The sequence below is a fragment of the Entelurus aequoreus genome, linkage group LG01 (assembly GCF_033978785.1).
Source record: "Entelurus aequoreus isolate RoL-2023_Sb linkage group LG01, RoL_Eaeq_v1.1, whole genome shotgun sequence".
Classification (NCBI taxonomy): Eukaryota; Metazoa; Chordata; class Actinopteri; order Syngnathiformes; family Syngnathidae; genus Entelurus; species Entelurus aequoreus.
The window spans coordinates 76,772,026-76,798,316 of record NC_084731.1 but is presented as its reverse complement, the minus strand read 5'-3'; the positions used below and the strand labels follow the sequence as shown (position 1 = coordinate 76,798,316).

Genomic DNA, 26,291 nt, shown 5'->3' with positions numbered 1-26,291 from the left:
GGTGGCTTGAGGCTGGGTGGTGTGCGGTGAGATCCAACATGGTGGGTGTTTGACACGGCTGTGATTAGCCAGTGGCCTGTACTCACCTTCCCTTGCACCCTTAATCACTGAAATAACTCCTTTTGTTTATTCTGCCTCGCCTCAGCGTGACCGCGGCTGAGTGAGGAAGGTCATCGACCTCCACTTCGGCTCGATGTAGCCAGTTAGCAGTGTCGTTGTTCGGACCCCTGGGAACCTCAAAGGTCGAACACACCTTTGTTCGGCTTTCAAAACGTTGACCAGAGCAATTAATACAATTTATTCTCAGATAATTTTTTTATAAATCGGAGCTTGTGCCTAAATGTAGACCTCAGTCAGTCATCGTGTATGGCGACCGTTCATACTTGGTACCAATGGGAATAGATACCAGTACTAATTCACAGTACTTTTTGTGTGTGTTAATAAATATTACTTGTTTTTGATAATAAAATGTAATTTTTATTGCAACATTTAAAAATGAGCCGATTATGATAACTACTGTCCCGTTGTTATGCCTTGTTTTATTACAGAACTACACAGAACTAGGGATGGCTACCGTTCATATTTGAACCGATACGGTACCAGTGGAAATCGATACCAGTACTAATTTGCAGTACTTTTTGTGTGTGTTAATAAATATTACTTGTTTTTGATAACAAATTCTCATTTTTATTGCAACATTTAATAATTAGCCGATTATGATAAATACTGTCCGGTTTTTATGCCTTGTTTTATTACAGAACTACACAGAACTAGGGAGGGCTACCGTTCATATTTGAACCGATACGGTACCAATTGGAATCGATACCAGTACTATTGTGCAGTACTTTTGTGTGTATTAATAAATATTAATTATTTTTGATGATAAAATCTCATTTTTATTGCAACATTTAAAAATGAGCCGATTATGATAACTACTGTCCGGTTGTTATGCCTTATTTTATTACAGAACTACACAGAACTACGGATGGCTACCATTCATATTTGAACCGATACGGTATAAATTGGAATTGATACCAGTACTAATTTGCAGTACTTTTGTGTGTATTAATAAATATTAATTATTTTTGATGATAAAATCTCATTTTTATTGCAACATTTTTCATTATTTCCCAATGTTGTGCCGGCCCAGATCTGGCCCCCAGGCCAAGACCTGTGTTTTATTATCATCATATTATCATTTGCAAGTATGACATTAAGTTGCAGTTACACTTGCAAGTTCAAGACATTAGATGGCAGTAGTGTATAGTTTAAGGTGTGCTTTGTAGGCTTTTGTTGTGCCCTAAAAAGTGTTAATACTGTAAGTATTGCACCTATTACGCACGTTGGATTGTAACGTGTGTCTTGGTTGTAGTTTTCATGAACAAGTTTAAATATGTTGAAATCGCCTTGTAAAAATGATCATCAGTAGCATGTCAATCGCAAAGCCAATGTATGTTAGCATCGAGCTAGCACATTTTTTGGAAAAGAGTAGCCTTGCTTGACTTACGTTGGAGCGTTTTTGAGCCACTCGCTTTGTTGGCATTGAAAATTGCAACACTGCCTAGAGATAGTTTGGCTGAGTCCGCTCTCAGTGCTGCTGGAGTGTCGTCACGCGCAACCCAAGTACCAAAACATGGCACCGTTGGATTTGGATTTACGCGAATCGGCGGGATTCGGTCTGTGCCAAAAAAGTACCCGAATCGGTATCCATCCTTACACGGAACACATGAAATACAAAATAGATTAATTGATAATGAACTGATGACTCAATAATGAGACCACTACGCTGCTTTTTTCTTTTATTTATTTGTATCACTCTCCATTTCTTAGTACATCTTTATCCTAAACGATGGTCGCGGCATTCGAGGATGGGGCAAACGTTGATTTCCCCACTCATCCGTTGTACAATCTCACTTTACTTTCACTTTCCTTTTGTGTGTTACACCGCATTTGTGTTGTCTTCCACCGCACTCATAGTGGTATTTCTCGGGGTACCAATGTCCCAGTTTTTCGGGGTAGGTCTTTTAGGGTTCTTAACCTTTTTGACCTGGGGGCCCGACTTTTCCACTAAAGAGGGGCCCACTCTAAAATAACACAGAGTTAGTCACCTTACTCTTGATTTTAATCGATTTAATAATTACACTTACCTACTTACAGTTTGCCAAATGATATAAAACCATGTGTTAATCACAAAGATTATTATCAAGGCTTAGGTCAGGCTGATTACAAATATACCGCAAATGAAGGGAAATTAATTTACATACAATTACGGATGCGCTAAATTCAATACATTCTAACTAAATTAATAATAAATAATAATATACGTCCATTCATCCATTTTCCCTTTCTTAATTGAGCCGCCAACAAATTTAAAGTGCAAGTGAAAATACAGCTTCATCACTTTAGTCGTAATTTTTGCGCTTAAAAAACTTGGATGATTTTAGTTAGGGATGTCCGATAATGGCTTTTTTGCCGATATTCCGATATTGTCCAACTCTTAATTACCGATACTGATATCAACCGATACCGATACATACAGTCGTGGTATTAACACATTATTATGCCTAATTTTGTTGGGATGCCCCGCTGGATGCATTAAACAATGTAACAAGGTTTTCCAAAATAAATCAACTCAAGTTATGGAAAAAAATACCAACATGGCACTGCCATATTTATTATTGAAGTCACAAAGTGCATTATTTTTTTTAACGTGCCTCAAAACAGCAGCTTGGAATTTGGGACATGCTCTCCCTGAGAGAGCATGAGGAGGTTGAGGTGGGCGGGGTTGAGGTGGGGGGGAGGTGGCAGGGGGTGTATATTGTAGCGTCCCCGAAGAGTTAGTGCTGCAAGGGGTTCTGGGTATTTGTTCTGTTGTGTTTATGTTGTGTTACGTGCGGATGTTCTCCCGAAATGTGTTTGTCATTCTTGTTTGGTGTGGGTTCACAGTGTGGCGCATATTTGTAACAGTGTTAAAGTTGTTTATATGGCTACCCTCAGTGTGACCTGTATGGCTGTTGACCAAGTATGCATTGGATTCACTTGTGTGTGTGAAAAGCCGTAGATATTATATGACTGTGCCGGCACGCAACGGCAGTGCTTTAGATAGATAGATAGTACTTTATTGATTCCTTCAGGAGAGTTCCCTCAGGAAAATTAAGGTTTAGGTTTATTTATTTATTATATTATATTATTATATTATATTATATTATATTATTTATTTAGGTTTATTGGCGTTCTGTACTTCTCCCTACGTCCGTGTACACAGGGGCGTTTTAAAAAGACATAAATGTAACTTTTTGAAACCGATACCGATAATTTTGAAACCGATACCGATAATTTCCGATATTACATTTTACAGCATTTATCGGCCGATAAATTATTATTATCGGACATCTCTAATTTTAGTTCCAAACTTCTTCTGTTAGTTTGATATTGTCTATACTGCCTCTAGTGGTGGAAAAGTTTATCACAACTGAGTACCTGAGTAAAAGGTTAAGAAACACTGCTCTCCAACCCCAAAATCTGCTCTCACGCTGCATTCCATTTACCCCGGAACGGTTTAGGGGTCGGAAATCAAGAAGGCCGCATCCACAAAAGGCTATTCTTGCGCTTGCCTTGTCTGAATGTAACGAAGGCCAGGCAGTGTGGAGAGCAATGTTAGATAACGAGTGCCAGCCCGGGCTTTTAGCTCGGTAGTCAGTGCGCTCGCCTCTCATGCGAATGACTCGGGTTTGAGTTTCGTGTGGAACGGAAATGGCATTGTCCGAACTTAGTGGGTTACATGAAAGTAAACAACTTATTGGAAAATATGCAACTTTTCAACAGGGTGGATGAAGAGGAAACACAGATGCTATTGCTAGCAATGTAGAAAAAATATAGTTTACACTACAGTAATGGAATAGTGATGGTAAATGTGACTCTTTTTACTGACTCGGGTACCTGTGAGTCACTCACTAACATGAATCGATTCACTTGATTCGCTCAGCACAGAGCACAGGCTTAGAACCTTGCACATGATAGTGATAAGTGCACTTCCTACTGATGAACTGCAGCCTTTATTGGCTTAATTACATCCACAGTTGCTACGGTTAGCAACGTTTTTGCCGACCACTCTTCATCAGAGGTGGGTAGAGTACCCAAAGTTTGTACTCAAGTAAGAGTACCGTTACTTTAGGATAATATGACTCAAGTAAAAGTAAAAAAGTAGTCATTGAAATATCCACTTGAGTAAGAGTATAAGTAAGTAATGCCAGAAAAAACTACTCAAATATTGAGTAACTTTATTTAGTAACTATGTTTTAATGGTTCTTGGAGTACAAACGTAGTCAGTGTGTGTGTGTGTGTGTGTGTGTGTGTGTGTGTGTGTGTGTTCTGGTATTTCTACCCTTCTTGAGACATCAACAAGGAAAAGTACCGTCCATATGAGGACCGGTGAACAAGTTAGGACATAAATCATGGTCCCTATACGGAAAACCATTGAATCTAATAGAGAGCCAAATACTAGAGTCCGTGAACATTGCTTCAAAGTCGGGATTTTTTGTTGATTTAATGTGCATACAAAAGTAAACATTGACAGGTGCAAAGGCAGCAATATATGATAAAATAAGACGTCAGCTAAAGAAGGACTTCCCTATTCATCCCCGAAAAACCCGCCAGGTGAACAGCTGATTTTACGACTTCCGGTGCTGACGTAAGACAACCCGCATCCCATATGTGACCATAGGATGAACAAATGCGCTACGATACTGAGACTATAGTGGCCATTAACACTTAGCGTCTACAGTTGGGTTGCCCAAAGTGCGGAACAGGGGCCATCTGTGGTCCGTGACTCCTTTGTCATCGGCCTTAAGCACATTACAAAAAAAAAATTGAGATCTCATTTGCACCCCTGGTGGTGAAATCTATCAAAATTAGGGTGGTCCCAAAAAGGAGGGATTTTTCAAATTGACTGTGTGTCGGTTTTAAAAGTGCTCCCCCTCTGGCCAACATATGTAATAACAAGCGTGTGTAAGAAATTGAAATGCGCCCCCTTTGGCCAAAATGTATATAAAAAAAATAAAATGTATATAGAGACATACTGTAATAACTTGGAGTAAATAATGAAGATTAAAAAACAATTAAACACAAAAAAATAATAATACTAAAAGCAGTCTTTTTCTCACTCTGTCGACTTTTTTCTTATAAAATTGGGAACAATTTCTCATAGTCTTTCTGTTTCTGTAATATTGCAATATTTTCTCATAAAATTATTACTTCTTTATTTAAAATTATTAATTTTTTAATGCAAAATGGTGACATTTGTCATAAAATTCGGACTTTTATCACAATATTGCCATTTTTTGTTTTGTTTTTGTAAAATAGTGAATTATTTTGAGTAAAATTATGACTTTTTTCATAATTTTGCCAAGTAAAATTCCGATTATTATTATAATATTGCCAAAATGTTTAAGTTTTCTTATACAATTGTGACTTTTGTCGAATAAAATTACGACTCTTTTCATAAAATTGCCAAAATGTTAAGCTTTTGTTGGAAAATTGCAACGTTATTGAGTAATATTCCAACTTTTATCATAATATTGCAAAAATGTTCAGTTTTTCTTATAACATTTTGACTTGCGTTGAGTAAAATTACGACTTTTATTATAATATTGCCAACATTCTAAGTTTTTCTTGTGAAATTGTGACCTTTTTGTGAAATTCCAACACATTTTTCACAACAACTTTTTTTATATTTCCATAGTATGTATATATTATTAATGTTGTAAATACAAATCTTTATATATCTAGAAAAATATTTTTTTCGGAGGTCTCTCCCAGGCCCCTCTGCAGTGGAAAAGTTGGGTTCTGAAGTCAAAAAGGTTCAGAACCCCTGCTTTAAAATACTGACCTAATTCAGCTTCTATATGTGCTTGTTTGCGTTTGATTGGTGGGATGGAGTCAAGCGTCACTTGTGTTTCAGTTGGATTGGTCAAACAGAGTCATGTGACAGGGCCTGCCGGAAGAAGGCTCGCTGACATATGAGTACGGCTTTGCGAGCCTTAACTAATAGGTTATAAATAATAGTGATAAAAATAAACGTAACCTACTTTTAAGATGGCGCTGAGTGTTCGGATCATTGAGTTTTAGGTGTAAACCGTACCGGTGTTAGTGTCAGTGGGACCGTCGTTCACTTCGTAGTTTGTCATCCGTGATGGTCGTCAAACGCCGAACTGTGACACTTTATGAAAACACAGTTAGACGAGCAGGGGCCTAATTCATTACATACTACAAGCAGGGCCGTAACTCGAAGTTGACAAATACCAAAGTCAGAAAATTGGTGGTCCAAACGGAGGTTTGAAAGGCTGACATCATGTGTATGCCAGCACCAAATAAATAATATTACCTTGGGCAACATAATGAATTTCCAGAATAACAAAAGCTGTCATTGAGGTAGAACTATCACGTGTTTTGTCAGCTAACATTTTTGACAATCAGCATGATTTTGTAACAGTCCATTTTTTATTAATATGCTGAAGTTTTACCCTATTAAACAACATTTCAACCAACATTTAAAAACCTTAATAAAATGTGAATTGTGACATGGTTTTGAACTCGAGACCCTTTACTTTGAAACTCAAGGACTAATCACGCGTGCCACTGGAAGTAGGGGAAAATTTGTTACCATTTGGGGTTAAAAAAAAAAATGTATGAAGCGCCTTGTCATTCAATAATTTACATTACGGGATGAAGAAACAGAAGCTCCAGAAGTTTTTTGATGGTTGATGTTTCTTCTTCTGAAATATTTTCATTCCTGAGTTTTATTTCTTTACACTTCTTTCTTTATTTAGGTTTGTAAGACGGAAAATCTAAAAATAAAATAAACATTACAAAAGTATAAAGTCCATTGTGTGTTTTACATAAACAAAATAGAAGGTTTATTGTTAGTACAGTCCAGTGGCGTGCGGTGAGGTTCATGTCTGGTGAGGCACAGACTTCATCACAGTCAGATTTACAAAACATATGAACCCGAAAGAGTATCTTATTCACCATGTGATTGGCAGCAGTTAACGGGTTGTGTTTAAAAGCTCATACCAGCATTCTTCCCTGCTTGGCACTCAGCATCAAGGGTTGGAATTGGGGGTTAAATCACCAAAAATTATTCCCAGGCACGGCGCCGCTGCTGCCCACTGCTCCCCTCACCTCCCAGGGGGTGAACAAGGGGATGGGTCAAATGCAGAGGAGAAATGGCGCTCCCGTCGGGGGTGTATTCTGCGGCGGAGGTGCTTGGCACCAGGAGGCGGGGTTATGAGACGAGCCTCCAGTTTTATGATCGCTCAGCACAAGAAATACGTTACACACATACAGTTGTTGACAAAATACACTGTACATTATATACCTCAGCTAACTAAACTATGGAAATGTATAATATAATTCATATAGCAATACAGTCTCACTGCACAGCAGGCCAGCAGTTAGCCCAGTCATTGTGCACAATCCATGTTGAGGCACAAATCAGTGACGTGCCTCAACTGGCTGCTGATCACCGCACCGTCTCTTCTCAGTATTTGAACGGCAAATGTGAAAATAAAAATACAAATAATCTAAAACTGGTGAAGTTAAATGGAAAATAACTTTAGTATAATCACTGGATACATATAACAATTTAATTAATTTTTTTTCTTTTTACTTTTTTTTTTCTTTCCATGATGGCAGGTGAGGCCGTGCCTCCCCTGCCTCTAGTGACTGCACGCCACTGGTACAGTCACACAATAAACTACAGAAGTTTACGCGTATAGAAATTAAACATCAAGCATTACACACGTGTGTGGCTCAACACAATTAAACCTAAGGTGTAGCTTTATCGCCCTCTCTTGTGCTAACAACATAATAGGGCTGTGAATCTTTGGGCAACACACAATTTGATTCGGTTCTTTGGGGTAACGATTCGATTAAAAAAAAAACTTTTTTTTTATAAAATTGGGTGCCAGTTCTATGATTACCGACATTCCTCAATAAAATAGATAAAAAGCTGTGATGCATTTTTAGATTATTGAAAGAAAACTGGTTTTGTTTAATAAAATTCTGCCCAAACATTTAATAAAGTCAAATACAAATAAGACGAGAGAAGTATCCAACATTTGTCTTTTCTAAAGTAAATGTTTACAGCAGATATAGATCATCTACATCAACAATATGATTTGTCTGAGTAGCTGGACAGGACAGATATTAAAAATACATACATATATATATACACACTAGGGTTGTACTAGTGTAGTATCGCGGTACTAATGAATCAAAAACGGTACTATACTCTGTTTGAAAAGTACTGGTTCCCCAAATTATTATAATTTTTTTTAACGGGCATGACGGCTCGTCGTCACGTCATGACATTGCTGGTTTTACGAGCAGAGGAGCATGTTCGGCAGCGCACACACACAGAGTACTTACAAGCAGACACAGTGTGTAGACAGAAAAGGGAGAATGGACACAATTTGGTCTAAAAACTAAGATTAAGATTAAGGTGAAGTTATAACACTGAAACGCCCTCAGGAAGAGGTGCTTTAAAACATGGCTAGTTATCTAGCAGCTAACATCCATCCGCAGTTGGCAGTGTTTTAGCTACTTCTAAATCACTAATCCTCGCCTCCATGGCGACAAATAAAGTGAGTTTCTTACAAGTATTATTATCACTGGAGGACGAGGAATAGCTAAAAATGCTTCACTACACACCGTAGGAGGATACAATAGCTCACCGCTAACAGGCTAGCGCTCCTCAATGTAAACAAATGCCATGGGTGGATCTACACCTGACATCCACTGTAATGATACCAAGTACAAGAGTGTATCTAGTTGATACTACAATGATTACATTGATATTTTTTTCCTTTTTTTAAAATGTATATTATGTTTATAAACTCAGGAAATATGTCCCTGGACACATGAGGACTTTGAATATGACCAATGTATGATCCTGTAACTACTTGGTATCGGATCGATACCTACATTTGTGGTATCATCCAAAACTAATGTAAAGTATCAAAATACAGAAGAATAAATGATTATTACATTTTAACAGAAGTGTAGATAGAACTTGTTAAACTAGAAAGTAAGCAGATACTAACAGTAAATTAACAAGTAGATTAATAATCAATTTTTACAGTTTGTCCCTCATAATGTTGACAAAATAATAGAATGATAAATGACACAACATGTTACTGCATGCCAGCAGACTAATTATGAGTCTTTGTTTGTTTATTTACTACTAAAAGACAAGTTGTCTAGTATGTTCACTATTTTATTTAAGGACTGAATTGCAATAATAAACATATGTTTAATGTGCCCTAAGATTTTTTTGTTCAACAAAAGCCAACAATGACATTTTTTGTGGTCCCCTTTATTTAGAAAAGTATCGAAATACATTTTGGTACCGGGACAACCCTAATACACACACATAAATATATATAATTTTTCAATCAATTAAGAATCGTTTAACATAAAAATTGCAATTAATTTGAAAATAACACCCTTGGCAGAGTTAAATATAGCAAACATGCTTCTAAATTTCGGACGAAAGCGTTTTCCATTGCAATTAAGTCTTGGAGCATCTCCAGCGATCATTAGTTAATGCCAGCAATCATTAGCACCGGAGCATGGAAACATCTTTTGGGAAAACGAGCAAACATTTGACCTCCGTTTATGTCACTTTCACCGAGCACGGGCCTCCTGCCCGCCCTAAATCTTCCCCGGTTACACGATGCTGCAGTCACAGGGGCTATAAACAAAAATTGCCCAGGTTTATTTTCTCACCCCGGCTAGCTCACCCCGGAGCTATGGCGCTGGTGCAGACAACATAGCTTTGTCACAGGCTGTTGTCGCTGCCGTCATGCATCAAAAAGCCAGTCTTTGGCCCCGTGACAGCTCCGCACGGTGACGCGAGCGTTCATCCGCAGTGATAAATGATGGCGTTATCCTTGTGCTCCTGTCATCGAGGCGGTGTGAGGTTTCAGCATGGCCCCAGGTGTAGGATATCTGACCTATATTTATAGGATGGATCCAGTAAAAAGCTGTTTATTTTCGGATCCCTCTGGCGGCCTATTACTCATCACACACTAAAATGCTCTACTGGTGTCATGAGGACAGCATGTTTTTATCACATGAACCAATGAAATGAATACCAATCACAGTCATCATACACTAGATCAGGGGTGTCAAACTCGTTTTAATTGAGGGCCACTTCTAACAATGATTGATATTATTACACAATTGCCTATGAATTTGTCAATTTTTTTTTACATTTTACAGTAAAAAACTGACAGGTCAGTCGCAAACATTTTAACGTAAAATGTAGTGTTTTTTTCAGCATGTTACTGTAAATGGAAAAACAGTACCACTGTTTTTCACGGCACACAACTGGCAGCTCTGTAACGACCTGGTCGCATCGTGGTGCGGTGGTGTTCTCCCAAGGATGCAGACGGCTCGGACACAGCTTGCAGGTAGGAAAATGATTTATTTCCACAAATAAATCAGACAGAAAAAAAACAAAAACGACTAGCGTGGGAGCTAGTAAGCAAAATAATATAGCATGAGAGCTAACAGGAAACAAGGTGGTCGTTAGTTGTTGCATGAAAGCAAATTAGGAAGCCAGGCAGAGTGCTGCCCGGGCAAAGACTAAATAGCCCTCTGATTAGTGCCCGGACAACAGGTGAGCGTCCGAACACTAACCAGAGGCAGCTGAGCATAATCTGCCGTCATGGCAACAGAAACAAACAAACACGTGACACTAAACTGTAAACAAACTGATCCGAGCAGCGGATCCTAACAGTACCCCCCCCTAAAAGGACAGATTCCAGATGTCCCTAGAAAAACAAAAAAAAACAACTGGAACCCAAAAAAAACAAGCAATAGTTCACGAGTCAAGGGCGGGCGGGGGGGTGACTTGGTGGTGGGTCGCCAGGCCACGTGTCCCCGAATCCACCGGGGAAGGGTCAGGTGGAACGCCGCCGCCGCTGGCGAGGCGGGCGAGGCGGGCGACCACGGTAAGGCCACATTCGTGGCCGCCGAGAAGGTGGGCGTGAGTGGCGCCAGAATCTCAGCAGCCTCTGAGTCCTTGGAGAGAGCTGCTTGCGCAGCCGGACCACTCGAGGTCGCTGAGACGTCGCCGTGGAAGCGGTAGGTGTCGACGTCGCTGTCGTGGCAGCCGGAGTCGCCGCTGTCGTGGCAGCAGGAGTCGCCGCTGTCGTGGCAGCAGGAGTCGCCGCTGTCGTGGCAGCAGGAGTCGCCGCTGTCGTGGCAGCAGGAGTCGCCGCTGTCGTGGCAGCAGGAGTCGCCGCTGTCGTGGCAGCAGGAGTCGCCGCTGTCGTGGCAGCCGGAGCCGCTGTCGTGGCAGCCGGAGTCGCTGTCGTGGCAGCCGGAGTCGCTGTCGTGGCAGCCGGAGTCGCTGTCGTGGCAGCAGGAGTCGCTGTCGTGGCAGCCGGAGTCGCTGTCGTGGCAGCCGGAGTCGCTGTCGTGGCAGCAGGAGTCGCTGTCGTGGCAGCCGGAGTCGCTGTCGTGGCAGCCGGTGCTGGTGCGAGAACCAGTCGTGGTGCAGGTACTGGTGCGAGAACCAGTCGTGGTGCAGGTACTGGTGCGAGAACCAGTCGTGGTGCAGGTACTGGTGCGAGAACCAGTCGTGGTGCAGGTACTGGTGCGAGAACCAGTCGTGGTGCAGGTACTGGTGCGAGAACCAGTCGTGGTGCAGGTACTGGTGCGAGAACCAGTCGTGGTGCAGGTACTGGTGCGAGAACCAGTCGTGGTGCAGGTACTGGTGCGGGGACCAGTCGTGGTGCAGGTACTGGTGCGGGGACCAGTCGTGGTGCAGGTACTGGTGCGGGGACCAGTCGTGGTGCAGGTACTGGTGCGGGGACCAGCCGAGGTGCAGGTACTGGTGCGGGGACCAGCCGAGGTGCAGGTACTGGTGCGGGAACCAGCCGAGGTGCAGGTACTGGTGCGGGAACCAGCCGAGGTGCAGGTACTGGTGTGGGAACCAGCCGAGGTGCAGGTACTGGTGTGAGAACCAGGCGAGGTGCAGGTACTGGTGTGGGAACCAGCCGAGGTGCAGGTACTGGTGTGGGAACCAGCCGAGGTGCAGGTACTGGTGTGGGAACCAGCCGAGGTGCAGGTACTGGTGTGGGAACCAGCCGAGGTGCAGGTACTGGTACCTGTGGTGGAGCTGGTGCTAGCCTTAGCCTAGGCGCTAGCTTAGGTGCAGGTGGCCTAGCTGGCGGTTGCGGCTTAGCAGGCCGTCGGACTGGTGGCGGTGGCCGAGCAGGAGGTTGCGGCTTAGCACGCCGTTGTGCCACCCCACTCGCACAGCTCCCAGTACTAGCCCCCCCCTCAAAAAGCGGATCCCAGACGCGCTCCTTGCGGATTGGAACCGTCTTCAAGGGTGGGCGGAGGGAGGTCGGGGGGAGGGCTGAATCCTCTCCTCTAAATTGTCCAAACTGTCTATTGTCACCCCACACTTGAGACTGGGACTGACTAGATTTAGTCCTTAAAAAAATGTCCTGGTAATGTTTTATCTTAGAATTAAAGTCACTTGAAAATGGCTGGCAGGAAGAATTGACATGATGTCTAAAAAAGTCTTTGTCTATGACGTCATCCAAAATGGACGGGACAACGTCATCAAGCGGCGTGTCATCAGGGGGTGCCGACGGAATGACGTCATAGCTGCAGTCCCAGTGATTGACAGGCCAGTCATAACAATCATCGGTAAGGTAGTTGATGGGATTAACAGACCTTTGAAGAGGGAAATCTTGGGCTGAATGTAGCTTGCTGTGTACCGGCGGAGGAGTTTGAGGGAGTGGCGCGTCTTGGCGGCGAAGTGAAGACCTCTTGGGTGGCTTCCGTCTTCGCTGACGCGTCCGGTGGTGCGGAGGTGTGGCGATGTCCTCGGGCCAAACGGAGTGGATTGGGACCAACTTTCCGTTAGGACCCCAGATCAGGTCCTGGCGCTCCGAGGGGGAGTAGCGGAGAGTCTCCGCCTCCATCGCTCGCAACACCATCCACGCACCTTCGTCCCTCTCCTCCGACATGCTCGCTGCGAGAGAACTTCTTCTTGCTGGCTTCCTACTGTAACGACCTGGTCGCATCGTGGTGCGGTGGTGTTCTCCCAAGGATGCAGACGGCTCGGACACAGCTTGCAGGTAGGAAAATGATTTATTTCCACAAATAAATCAGACAGAAAAAAAACAAAAACGACTAGCGTGGGAGCTAGTAAGCAAAATAATATAGCATGAGAGCTAACAGGAAACAAGGTGGTCGTTAGTTGTTGCATGAAAGCAAATTAGGAAGCCAGGCAGAGTGCTGCCCGGGCAAAGACTAAATAGCCCTCTGATTAGTGCCCGGACAACAGGTGAGCGTCCGAACACTAACCAGAGGCAGCTGAGCATAATCTGCCGTCATGGCAACAGAAACAAACAAACACGTGACACTAAACTGTAAACAAACTGATCCGAGCAGCGGATCCTAACAAGCTCAGTTGATAGAATTTTACTGTAAATTTTACAGTGTTTTTTTTTTACTGTAAATATAAAACTGCATTTTTACAGCAAAAATTTGGTGACTTGAGTGCCGGATTTATTGTAAAAATGACAACTGTAGATTTTACCGTGTACTAGTGTTGTCCCGATACCAATATTATGGTACCGGTACCAAAATGATTTTGATACTTTTCGGTACTTTTCAATACTTTTCTAAATAAAGGGGACCAAAAAAATGTCATTATTGGCTTTATTTTAACAAAAAATCTCAGGGTACAATAAACATTTGTTTATTATTGCAAGTTTGTCCTTAAATAAAATAGTGAACATACAAGACAACTTGTCTTTTAGTAGTAAGTAAACAAACAAAGACTCTTTATTTAGTCTGCTGTCATATGCAGTAACATATTGTGTCATTTATTATTCTATTATTTTGTCAACATTATGAGGGACAAACTGTAAAAAATAATTATTAATCTACTTGTTCATCTACTGTTAATATCTGCTTAGTTTCTCTTTTAACATGTTCTATCTGCACTTCTGTTAAAATGTAATAACCACTTATTCTTCTGTTGTTTGATACTTTACATTAGTTATGGATGATACCACAAATTTGGGTATCCATCAGATACCAAGTCGTTACAGGATCATACATTGGTCGTATTCAAAGTCCTCATGTGTCCAGGGACATATTTCCTGAGTAGATGTTGTGATGCCAAAAAATATCGACGTAATCATAGTAGTATCGACTAGATACATTCCTGTACTTGGTATCATTACAGTGGATATTAAGTGTAGATCCACCAGTGGCGTTTCTTTACATTTTGACGCCGGTGAGCTACGGTGTGTAGTGAAGCATGTTTAGCTATTCCTCCTCCTGCAGTGATAATGGTACTTGTAAGAAACGTACTTTATTTGTCGCCATGGAGACAAGTATTGGTGATTTAGAAGTAGCTAAAACACTGCCGACTGCGAATGGACGTTCGCTGCTAGCTAGCTAGCCATGTTTTAAAGCACCTCTTCCTAAGGGCGTTTCAGTGTTATAACTTCACTTTTATCGTAAGTTTTTAAGCCAAAATGCGGTCGTTCTCCCTTTTCTGTCTACACACTGTGTCTGCTTGTAAGTAATAATAATAATAATAATAATGGATTAGATTTATATAGCGCTTTTCTAGGCACTGAAAGCACTTCACAGAGAAGTGAGAACCCATCATTCATTTTTACAACTCATTCATTCATTCGGTGTGAGTGGCACCGGGGGCAAGGGTGAAGTGTCCTGCTCAAGGACACAACGGCAGCGATTCTTTGGATGGTAAGAGGCGGGGAGCAAACCTGTAACCCTCAGGTTTCTGGCACGGCCGCTCTACCCACTACGCCATACCGCCCCCAAGTAACGTTAGCAACAAAAAAACTCAATGTACTTTTAAAATAAATCAATAAACGAGACATATATTTAATTCCAATTAAAATGTATTAATGACACAATGAAGTCACTCTTTAAAGAGGTATTTATTAGACCCTCCAAATACTGAAGTGTGCTACAGCTGCTGTGTAAACGGGATAATATGCAGGATAATAAAGTTACTTGGTGCTTCACAGCATGCCATCAATCACACGCTGAAGAAAAACACAATCAAGTTCGATAAAAATTCAAGTGCAAGGGCGTCAATTCACGAATCAGTCGGTAAAATAAAATAGCAACCTTTAAACTTTAAACTTCCCCACATAAAAACTTGACAGCACAAATGTTTTTTTCATCAGGAATTTAAATGGAGGAAATGATTCAACTTCAGGAGTAACATAAAAGTACTTGCTAGTTTTAAAGTGGAACTGTGCTTTTTTGGCAATTGTTCCCATGGTCCCCAATCCTCATGTGAGACAATAACACACGTATTTCCCTTTTTTGTACATTCTCAATAGCAAAAAATTGCTAGTACAAGGCGGCTGATAATGCAGGTCATTGGATTCCTCTATTCCGCCCTTAAAGCTCCCCCAAACACCCCCAAATCCAATGGTATTATTATTACTATTTTTTTGTTGTTAATTTATTTATTTATTTTTATTTTTTTGTCATAAAAAAATACAATCATGCATGCTTACGGACTGTATCCCTGCAGACTGTATTGATATATATTGATATATAGTATAGGAACCAGAAATATTAATAACAGAAAGAAACAAGCCTTTTGTGTGAATGAGTGTAAATGGGGGAGGGAGGTTTTTTGGGTTGGTGCACTAATTGTAAGTGTATCTTGTGTTTTTTATGTTGATTTAATAAATAAATAAAAAATATATGTATATATATATATTTATTTATTTTTTATTTTTTAAATTTCTTGTGCGGCCCGGTACCAATCGATCCAAGGACCGGTACCGGGCCGCGGCCCTGTGGTTGGGGACCACTGCTATATATAACTTGGTACTTGACACATGCAAATTGTCAGCGTGTTGGTGTGCTAACTTTTTCAGCTAATTTACAGGTGTAGACCTCCGAATCGTGTTACTCGGCACTTGAGTTTGAGTTTGAGTTTGAGTTTATTTCGAACATGCAATCATACACACATGATACATCACAATTTCCAGTTTCACTTTTCAACATGTTCGAAAAGGAGTAGGAAGAAGCAGAGCTTATTTAATCCTCCCTCTTCTTTTACATAACAGTTGCTAAAACTTTTGTTCACTTCCTTTTCTCAATTTATTCACAATATACTCCATAAGTAATCACAATAAAAATAAACAAATAAATAATAATTGGTGAAGTAAGTCATATTACATATAATGAGATAAGTAAGATTATTTTGAGAACGAAAGAATGGATGGATGGAATAAATCCAAAATGTTTATCATGGTTCTTCTTCTTTGTACTTTGTAAACACTTTAAGTTTGAAGAGTTTCTTGAAGTGGATCATATTAGTACATTGTTTGATTGCTTTACTTAATCCATTCCATCATCTAATTCCACATACTGATATACTGAAGGTCTTAAGTGTTGCACGTGCATACAGATGTTTTAAATTACATTTTTCTCTGACACATGGTAACTGTGAGCATGATATCTTTTACAGCTAATTTTACAGTCAAATAAGTTGGTATTTGCCACATGCTTACATTCTAGCATGCTAACACTAGCTTGGTAACATTAGCGTGCTAACTTTTTCAAAGATCATTTGTAGATGTTCACCTCAGAGTCACATGCAGGTAACCTGGTATTTGACACATGATAACTGTTAGCATACTAACATGCTAACATTAACATGCTAACATTTTTAGAAAATTTTGCAGTCCTACACTTAAGAGTCATATAACTTGGTACTTGGCGCATTTTAACAGGCGTACACCTCAGAGTCATATAAGTCGGTACGTGGCGCATGTTAACTGTTAGCACACTAGCAAGCTACATCATCATGCTAACTTTTTTTAATCTAATTTTGCAGACAACATATAACTTGGTGGTTTATACATGCAAACATTAGCCTGATAACTTGTTTAGCTAATTTTCCAGGTTTAAGTCCTCAGAGTCATATAACTTGGTACTTGACACATGCTAACTGTCAGCGTGCTGGCGTGCTTACTTTTTCAGCTCATTCTACAGGTGGAGAGCTCCGAAATCATGTTACTCGGCACTTGACACATGCTGACTGTTATTAAGATATCTTTTTTAGCCAATTTTACGGTCAAATAGCTTGGTGTTTACCACATGCTAACACTAGTAGGTTAACATTAGCGTGCTAACTTTTTTTGGGGGGGCTAATTTTGCAGACGTCGCCTCAGAGTCATACGCAGGTAACTTGGTACTAGACACATGCTAACTGTTAGCATACTAGCATGCTAACGTCAGCAAGTTAATGTTTAAAAGCCTACTGAAACCCACTACTACCGACCACGCAGTCTGATAGTTTATATATCAATGAAGAAATCTTAACATTGCAACACATGCCAATACGGCCAGGTTAACTTATAAAGTGCAATTTTAAATTTCCAGCGAAACTTCCGGTTCAAAACGTCTATGTATGATGACGTATGCGTGTGACGTCAATTGCATCCAATACAAAAAGCTCTGTTTTCATCTCAAAATTCCACAGTATTCTGGACATCTGTGTTGGTGAATCTTTTGCAATTTGTTTAATGAACAATGAAGACTGCAAAGAAGAAAGTTGTCGGTGGGATCGGTGTATTAGCGGCGGACTACAGCAACACAACCAGGAGGACTTTGAGATGGATAGCAGACGCGCTAGTCGCCGACCTCACCTTGACTTCCTCCGTCTCCGGGCCGCCGACCGCATCTATGATAGGGTGAAGTCCTTCATCGCTCCGTCGATCGCTGGAACGCAGGTGAGCACGGGTGTTGATGAGCAGATGAGGGCCGGCGTAGGTGGATAGCTAATGTTTTTAGCATAGCTCTGTGAGGTCCCGTTGCTAAGTTAGCTTCAATGGCGTCGTTAGCAACAGCATTGTTAAGCTTCGCCAGCCTGGAAAGCATTAACCGTGTAGTTACATGTCCATGGTTTAATAGTATTGTTGATTTTCTGTCTATCCTTCCAGTCAGGGGTTTATTTCTTTTGTTTCTATCTGCATTTAAGCCCGATGCTATCACGTTAGCTCCGTAGCTAAAGAGCTTCGCCGAAGTATTGTCGTGGAGATAAAAGTCACTGTGAATGTCCATTTTGCGTTCTCTTCTCTCATTTTCAAGAGGATATAGTATCCGAGGTGGTTTAAAATACAAATCCGTGATCCACAATAGAAAAAGGAGAAAGTGTGGAATCCAATGAACCCTTGTACCTAAGTTACGGTCAGAGCGAAAAAAGATACGTCCTACACTGCACTCTAGTCCTTCACTCTCACGTTCGTCATCCACAAATCTTTCATCCTCGCTCAAATTAATGGGGTAATTGTCGCTTTCTCTGTCCGAATCGCTCTCTCTGCATTGTAAACAATGGGGAAATGTGAGGAGCCCTTCAACCTGTGACGTCACGCTACTTCCGGTACAGGCAAGGCTTTTTTTATCAGCGACCAAAAGTTGCGAACTTTATCGTCGATGTTCTCTATTAAATCCTTTCAGCAAAAATATGGCAATATCGCGAAATGATCAAGTATGACACATAGAATAGATCTGCTATCCCCGTTTAAATAAAAACATTTAATTTCAGTAGGCCTTTAAAGCTCAGTTTGCAGGCATACACTTTGGAGTCACATAACGTGGTACTTGACACATGCTAACTGTTAGCATACTAACGTTAACATGTTATTGTTTAGAGCTCATTTTGCAGGCATACACTTTAGAGTCACATAACTTGGCACTTGACACACGCTAACTGATAGAATACTATCATGCTAGCGTTAACATGCTAATGTTTAGAGCTCATTTTGCAGGCATACACTTTAGAGTCACATGACACATGCTAACTGTGAGCATACAAGCATGCTAACGTCAACGTGCTAATTTTTAGAACTCGTTTTGCAGGTGTACACTTTAGTGTCATATAACTTGATACTTGACACATGGTAACTATTAGAATACTATCATGCTAACATTAACATGCTAATGTTAGGAGCTCATTTTGTAGGCATACACTTTAGAGTCACATAACTTGGTACTGGACACATGCTAACTGTTAGCATACTATCATTCTAACATTAACATGCTAATGTTTAGAGCTCATTTCGCAGGCATACACTTTAGAACAGTGGTTCTTAACCTTGTTTGAGGTACCGAACCCCACCAGTTTCATATGCACATTCACCAAACCCGAACCGTAATCATAAAATTATGTTATTATATTAAAGAAATACTAATAAAGATATATTTTACAAACAGAAAGTTACAGGAATGTACACATGATCCCATGTTTACATCTCATTGTGCAACATGTGAATGTTTTGGTGGGAACTAAATGCGATATCTGAAAGGGGGACACATTATTTCCAAAGTAGGACCTCCACCCAGACATATAATACTAGTACACGGCTCATGAAAAACAATATGTTATAGTCATTGTAAGTGGGCCAAAAAAACCCTCATATTAGAAAATAATCTCATGGAAATGACTGCTGTGATTTGATTACAATAATAAAACATTGAACTTGTTATTTAGTCAGGTTTGGGACAGGTGTGCTGCAGGTGTGACCACAGTGCATGTGCACGTCTGACGTCGCTCACATGTGCTCCACCGAATGCTCAAGGAGTTTTTGCGTTTGCTCACGCATATGGAAAATTAGAGGGAACATTATTTGGGAGTATCCATAATACGCCGACAGGGAGAAGTTTTTATTTACACGATGAGTCGGGTGTGTCTTGACCTCCGCGGCGGAGGCTCTGCCGAACCCCTGAGGCCGACTCCGCCTCAGGGGTTCAAAATTCAACCGAAAAAAAGAAGACAAAAACTAGCTAATTCGAATCTTTTCGAAAAAAAATAAAAAAATAATTTATGGAACATCATTAGTAATTTTTCCTGATTAAGATTAATTTTAAAATGTTGATGACATGTTTTAATTAGGTTAAAATCCAATCTACACTTTGTTAGAATATATAACAAATTGGACCAAGCTATATTTCTAACAAAGACAAATCATTATTTCTTCTTGATTTTCCAGAACAAATTTTTTAAAAGAAATTCAAAAGACTTTGAAATAAGATTTAAATTTGATTCTACAGATTTTCTAGATTTGCCAGAATAATTTTTTTGAATTTGAATTATAATAAGTTTGAAGAAATATTTCACAAATATCCTTCGTCGAAAAAACAAAAGCTAAAATGAAGAATTAAATCAAAATTTATTTATTATTCTTTACAATAAAAAAAATAAATTTACTTGAAAATTGTTTTAAATTGTCAGGAAAGAAGAGGAAGGAATTTATAAGGTAAAAAGGTATATGTGTTTAAAAATCCTAAAATCATTTTTAAGGTTGTATTTTTTCTCTAAAATTGTCTTTGAAAGTTATAAGAAGCAAAGTAAAAAAATTCAAACAAAGCGAGATCAGCTTGCTAGTAAATAAATAAAATTTAAAAAATAGAGACAGCTCACTGATAAGTGCTGCTATTTGAGCTATTTTTAGAACAGGCCAGCGGGCTACTCATCTGGTCCTTACGGGCTACCTGGTGCCCGCGGGCACCGCGTTGGTGACCCCTGCTTTAGAGTCACATAACAATAGCATATTTTCTAAATCGCCCCAATCTGGCCAGTGCGCTTCCCATTAGCATTTCAGTTCGCCTTCAACTATTTAGCATTCACAATATCACATTGTAATTCATATAGAATGAGAGTTTTTGTGGCCTCGCACCGCACCTGCGTGGTTTTGCACGCAGGTGCCTGGGGGGTGCCCCCCCCCCCCCCCCCCAGGGACCTCCGTTACACTGCAATGTGCATTTTCAAAAGCAGGTGCTGCGTCTCTTAAATGACTCTTTGCTGCGCACCGTTTCCACGCGTGTGCTCGGCCCCGACGACAAAAAAACAAAGAGAAGCGGGATTTCAAAGTTCACCGAGGTTTTTTAGCTTGTGCACATAATGAGAGAACATCATTTCCATGTGGGTTTTTCTTTCATCCCACCACATTTGTGCCCGGGGAGACAAAACATTCCAAGAGCCAGAAGGTCCAGTGTGGGTGTGTGCTGAGGCTCACTGCAGCCTTCTGTTGCTTAATGATGCTTTGTAGCACAGAGAAGTCAAATGGCGCATCAATGCTCTCCTCTAATTGGCCGTCTGCAGGGACGTGTTGCACGGCATCATAAACGACTGCTTGCTTATTGACGGCTTTCCTTGTCCTCGCTTAGAAGTGTTCAGCGTGGAAAAGAAAACGTGCCAAATGACAGCTGGCGATGGCACTTTTTCGCCTTTCTGAGGATGTTTGTTTTGTCATGTATGTTGGCTGCTGACACATACTAACTGTTAGCATGCTAGCATGCTAACGTCAACAAGTTAAATGTTTAGAGCTCAGTTTGCAGGCATACACTTTAGAGTCACATAACTTGGTACATGACACATGCTAACTGTTAGCATCTTAGCATGTTAACGTTAACATGCTAATTTTTAGAGCTCATTTTGCAGTCGTGGAACGGTAGACCAGCTCTACACTTCATCCTTGCTCCTGATGGCTGCTGGTTAGCGCCTTGCATGGCAGCTCCCGCCATCAGTGTGTGAATGTGTGTGTGAATGGGTGAATGTGGAAATACTGTCAAAGCGCTTTGAGTACCTTGAAGGTAAAAAAGCGCTATACAAGTATAACCCATTTATCATTATTATTTATTACACTCTCGGCAGGGTCCTTGAGGGTGCATGGGAGTTTGCCCAACCAGTCTACATGTGCTTTGTGGACTTGGAGAAGGCATTCGACCGTGTCCCCCGGGAAGTCCTGTGGGGAGTGCTCAGAGAGTATGGGGTTTCGGACTGTCTGATTGTGGCGGTCCGCTCCCTGTATGATCAGTGTCAGAGCTTGGTCCGCATTGCCGGCAGTAAGTCGGACACGTTTCCAGTGAGGGTTGGACTCCACCAAGGCTGCCCTTTGTCACCGATTCTGTTCATAACTTTTATGGACAGAATTTCTAGGCGCAGTCAGGGTGTTGATGGGATCGGGTTTGGTGGCTGCAGGATTAGGTCTCTGCTTTTTGCAGATGATGTGGTCCTGATGGCTTCATCTGGCCAGGATCTTCAGCTCTCACTGGATCGGTTCGCAGCCGAGTGTGAAGCGACTGGGATGGGAATCAGCACCTCCAAGTCCGAGTCCATGGTTCTCGCCCAGGAAAGGGTGGAGTGCCATCTCCAAGTTGGGGAGGAGATCTTGCCCCAAGTGGAGAAGTTCAAGTACCTGGGAGTCTTGCTCACAAGTGGGGGAAGAGTGGATCGTGAGATCGACAGGCAGATCGGTGCGGCATCTTCAGTAATGCGGACGCTGTATCGATCCGTTGTGGTGAAGAAGGAGCTGAGCCGGAAGGCAAAGCTCTCAATTTACCGGTCAATCTACGTTCCCATCCTCACATATGGTCATGAGCTTTGGGTTATGACCGAAAGATGGATGGATTTTGCAGGCATACACTTTAGAGTCACATAACTTGGTACATGACACATGCTAACTGTTAGCATCCTAGCATGTTAACTTTAACATGCACATTTTTAGAGCTCATTGTACAGGCATACACTTTAGAATCACATAACTTGGTACATGACACATGCTAACTGTTAGCATGCTAGCATGCTAACGTTAACATGCTAATGTTTAGAGCTCATTTTGCAGGCATAAGTTTTAGAGTCACATAATTTGGTACATGACACATGCCAACTGTTAGCATACAAGCATGCTATCGTTAACATGCTAATGTGTAGAGCTCATTTTGCAGGCATCACGGGCACTATACAGGCGGGGATGGCACTTTTTCCGCATTTCTGAGGATGTTTGTTTTGTCATGTATGTTCGCAGCTGCAGGCGCAGAAGAAGACCTTCTCCAGGAGAGTCGGGCCCCCGACGCCGACGACCGTGAGGCCAGCGAGTCTGTGTCTCTGAAAGAGCGGCTGGCCATGTATCAGGCCGCGGTGTCCCACAAAGAAAGCGGCAGTTTGTCCTCTGCAGCGGTAAGGAAATAGTTAGCAGACACCCGAAGAGAAAGCAATGAAACATTTAACACCTCTTGTATTATTGAAGACCTTTGTTGGCAAACACAGCATGGAGCAGAGCAGGAGGCTTATTTCCTGAATTTAGTAGTGCTCCTCATGTTCTTTATCAAATTGCTTGCATTCGCAACTTTTTTTTGGCCCGTTGCAGGATTATTTTGCCAAAAAAGCACAGAGACACGTAAGATTCTTTGTTTGGGCACTTCAGTTGGTAAGGTTGTAATTTTGGCCTTATTCCTGTGAGAATTCTGCGTGCCACTGAGGGCAAAGAGGAACCCAGACCCGCTCTACTTTGTTCGCTGCAATGTTTGGCCGTACATTCCCAGCATGCATATAGTTACATCACCTATTTACGGGTCCTCATTACACTGTATCCAAAAAAGGAGTAGGAAGAAGTAAAGCTTAATTGATCTTAACCCTTTTAGGTTCAATAGTGTTTTCTGACACCATTTTTTTAGATAACTTCCTGTGCTCAATCTGTAACATAAATTAATAAATAAATACTGTTAATGAAACTGTCATCAATAAATAGTATTGCTTTTTGGGTAACTTCCTGTGTTCAGTCTGTAACACAAATCAATCAATCAATCAATGACTCAATTAATTACTAAATAAATAAATAAATAAACAAAAAAGATGGTCATAAATAAATAGTATTGCTTTTAGGTAACTTCCTATGTTCAGTCTGTAACATGAATGAATGAATTAATAAATAAATAAAGTTGTCATGAATAGATAGTTTTGCTTTTTGGGTAACTTCCTGTCTTCAGTCTGGAACATACATCAATCAATTAATGAATGACTGAATGAATGAATAAATAAATAAAAAAGATTGTCATACATAAATAGTATTGCTTTTAGGTAACTTCCTGTCTTCAATCTGTAACATAAATGAATAAGTAAATACCGTTAATGAAACTGTCATCAATAAATAGTATTGCTTTTTGGGTAATATCCTGTATTCAGTCTGTAACACAAATGAATGAATGAATGAATAAATAGATAACGTTGTCATCAATAAATAGTATTGCTTTTTGGGTAACTTCCTATCTTCAGTCTGTAACAAAAATCAATCAATTAAGGAATGACTGAATGAATGAATGAATAAATAATTAAGATTGTCATACATAAATATTATTGCTTTTAGGTAACTTCCTGTCTTCAATCTGCAACATAAATTAATAAATAAATACTGCTTTTTGGGAAACTTCCTGTGTTCAGTCTGTAATGTAACGCAACTGAATGAATGAATAAATAAATAAAGTTGTCATAAATAAATAATATTGCTTTTAAGTAAATCCCTGTGTTCAGTCTGTAACACAAATGAATGAATGAATGAATAAATAAAGTTGTCATACATAAATAGTATTGCTTTCAGGTAACTTCCTGTGTTCAGTCTGTAACACGAATGAATGAATGAATGAATTAATTAATTAATAAAGTTGTCATACATAAATAGTATTGCTTTTAGGTAACTCCCTGTGTTCAGTCTGTAACACGGATGAATGAATGAATAAATGAATGAATGAATGAATGAATGAATAAATAAAGATTGTCATACATAAATAGCATTGCTTTTAGGTAACTTCCTGTGTTCAATATGTAACATAAACTAATAAATAAATACTCTTAATGAAACTGTCATCAATAAATAGTATTGCTTTTATGGGTAACTTCCCGTGTTCAGTCTGTCAAACAAATTAATGAATGAATAAATCATGCTCCACACCTGGATAGTAGAAGGTTGTGGTCAACTTAGGCCCAAAGACATCGCGAGGAAAACTAGTCAAGACGTTTGATTCAATCCAACATTTTTTAGCTGTGCACTGAGGATTATGATGAATTTACCAGCTAAACAGAGTACACATATGCTGGAAGATACAACCATCCCATCAGTTGACATCAATGGACTTTGTTCGTCACTGTCTTATTTTGTTCTTTTTTTCTATTTCTAGTCCAGGACTTAGCAATACTGCTACATGATGCTTGGTGTTTCACTAGTTCTAGCTGGCTCATCTTCCATATATTCAGGCTCAAAAATATAAGGTTCTGTATCATCATTTGTCCCAAAGTAGTCATCTTTGTCTCTAGTGAAGTCTGCCGTGATTTGTGGTAGTTGTTGTTGAAGTTCCTTGCTATGCACTCTATGAAATCCATGTGCCCAGGAAAGAAGTTCCGGTAATGTTTAAAATAACCAAATTACATAAAAATATGACATTGTATCACAAATGTGAGTATTACTACATTACATATACACTTACAGTGTGCATATAAACATTGATAGAGTGCTTTATAAGCAGAATAAATTACCAAATTATCCAGACTGTAGAGCGCACAGGTATATAAGCCACACCCACGAAATATATATATATATATATATATATATATATATATATATATATATATATATATATATATATATATATATATATATATATATATATATATATATATATATATATATATATATATATATATATATATATATTCCCATATATTAGCCTCACCCGACTGTAAGTCACAGATATATACGTTGTGAAATGAGTTATTTACACAAACATTGTGTAAATGTTTATTTACATACCTTAATTGTTTCAAAACGGTGTCTTAACACGGCAGTAAAACGGCTGATCAAACAAAACAGAAGTCATCGTCATGGACCCGCTAGCTGCGGAAGCTAGCTCTCCAATCAGCTAAACAGACTTAATAACTACACGGTGAGGTTTTGGTGATATTACTAAGTAATTCGTAAAACTGAAACAATACAAAAAGAATGCCATTGTAAGTTAATAACACTAACACAGACACTCGAAAACGTGTTAGAATATTAACTAATGCTAAGGACACTAGCGTCATTACAATACGATAACCCGTACAAATATGCATGAAAACACTCCTACAGATATCACACATGGGACCGTTTAGTAAGGACAAACAGTTTTAGTTATATTGTAAAACTTAGAGTAATGAATGAAGATTCCATAAATGTAGAACGCTGTGGATGGCTAGAGGTTTAAACAGCACTCCAGTTGAAAAAAACCAAAAAAACACCACCAATAAATGGAAGGACACACCGGCACCTGCAGAGAACAAATTTGTCCAAAAATGGCGCCATAGCACAAACAATAAAACACTGTTTGAATTTTTATTTTCTTGTTTTTGTCCTAAAATAATTTTTATTATAAGTAAAATCCAT

At 40.1% G+C, this 26,291-nt stretch overlaps 1 protein-coding gene across 7 annotated transcripts in view; it reads left to right on the top strand.

Annotated features, from left to right (window-relative positions):
• The window catches only part of xirp2a (xin actin binding repeat containing 2a), a 158,094-nt gene that overhangs the window by 89,672 nt on the left and 42,131 nt on the right, over positions 1-26,291 (top strand). For 5 of the 7 annotated variants that reach the window (XM_062058621.1, XM_062058629.1, XM_062058673.1 and 2 more), the window contains one exon: positions 22,905-23,056. In XM_062058621.1, the coding sequence (XP_061914605.1) occupies positions 22,905-23,056 (152 nt within the window). Of the gene's footprint in view, positions 1-10,339; positions 10,473-12,461; positions 13,161-22,904; positions 23,057-26,291 lie in introns of those variants that run through there. The other 2 variants (XM_062058656.1, XM_062058663.1) reach the window with 2 other exon arrangements.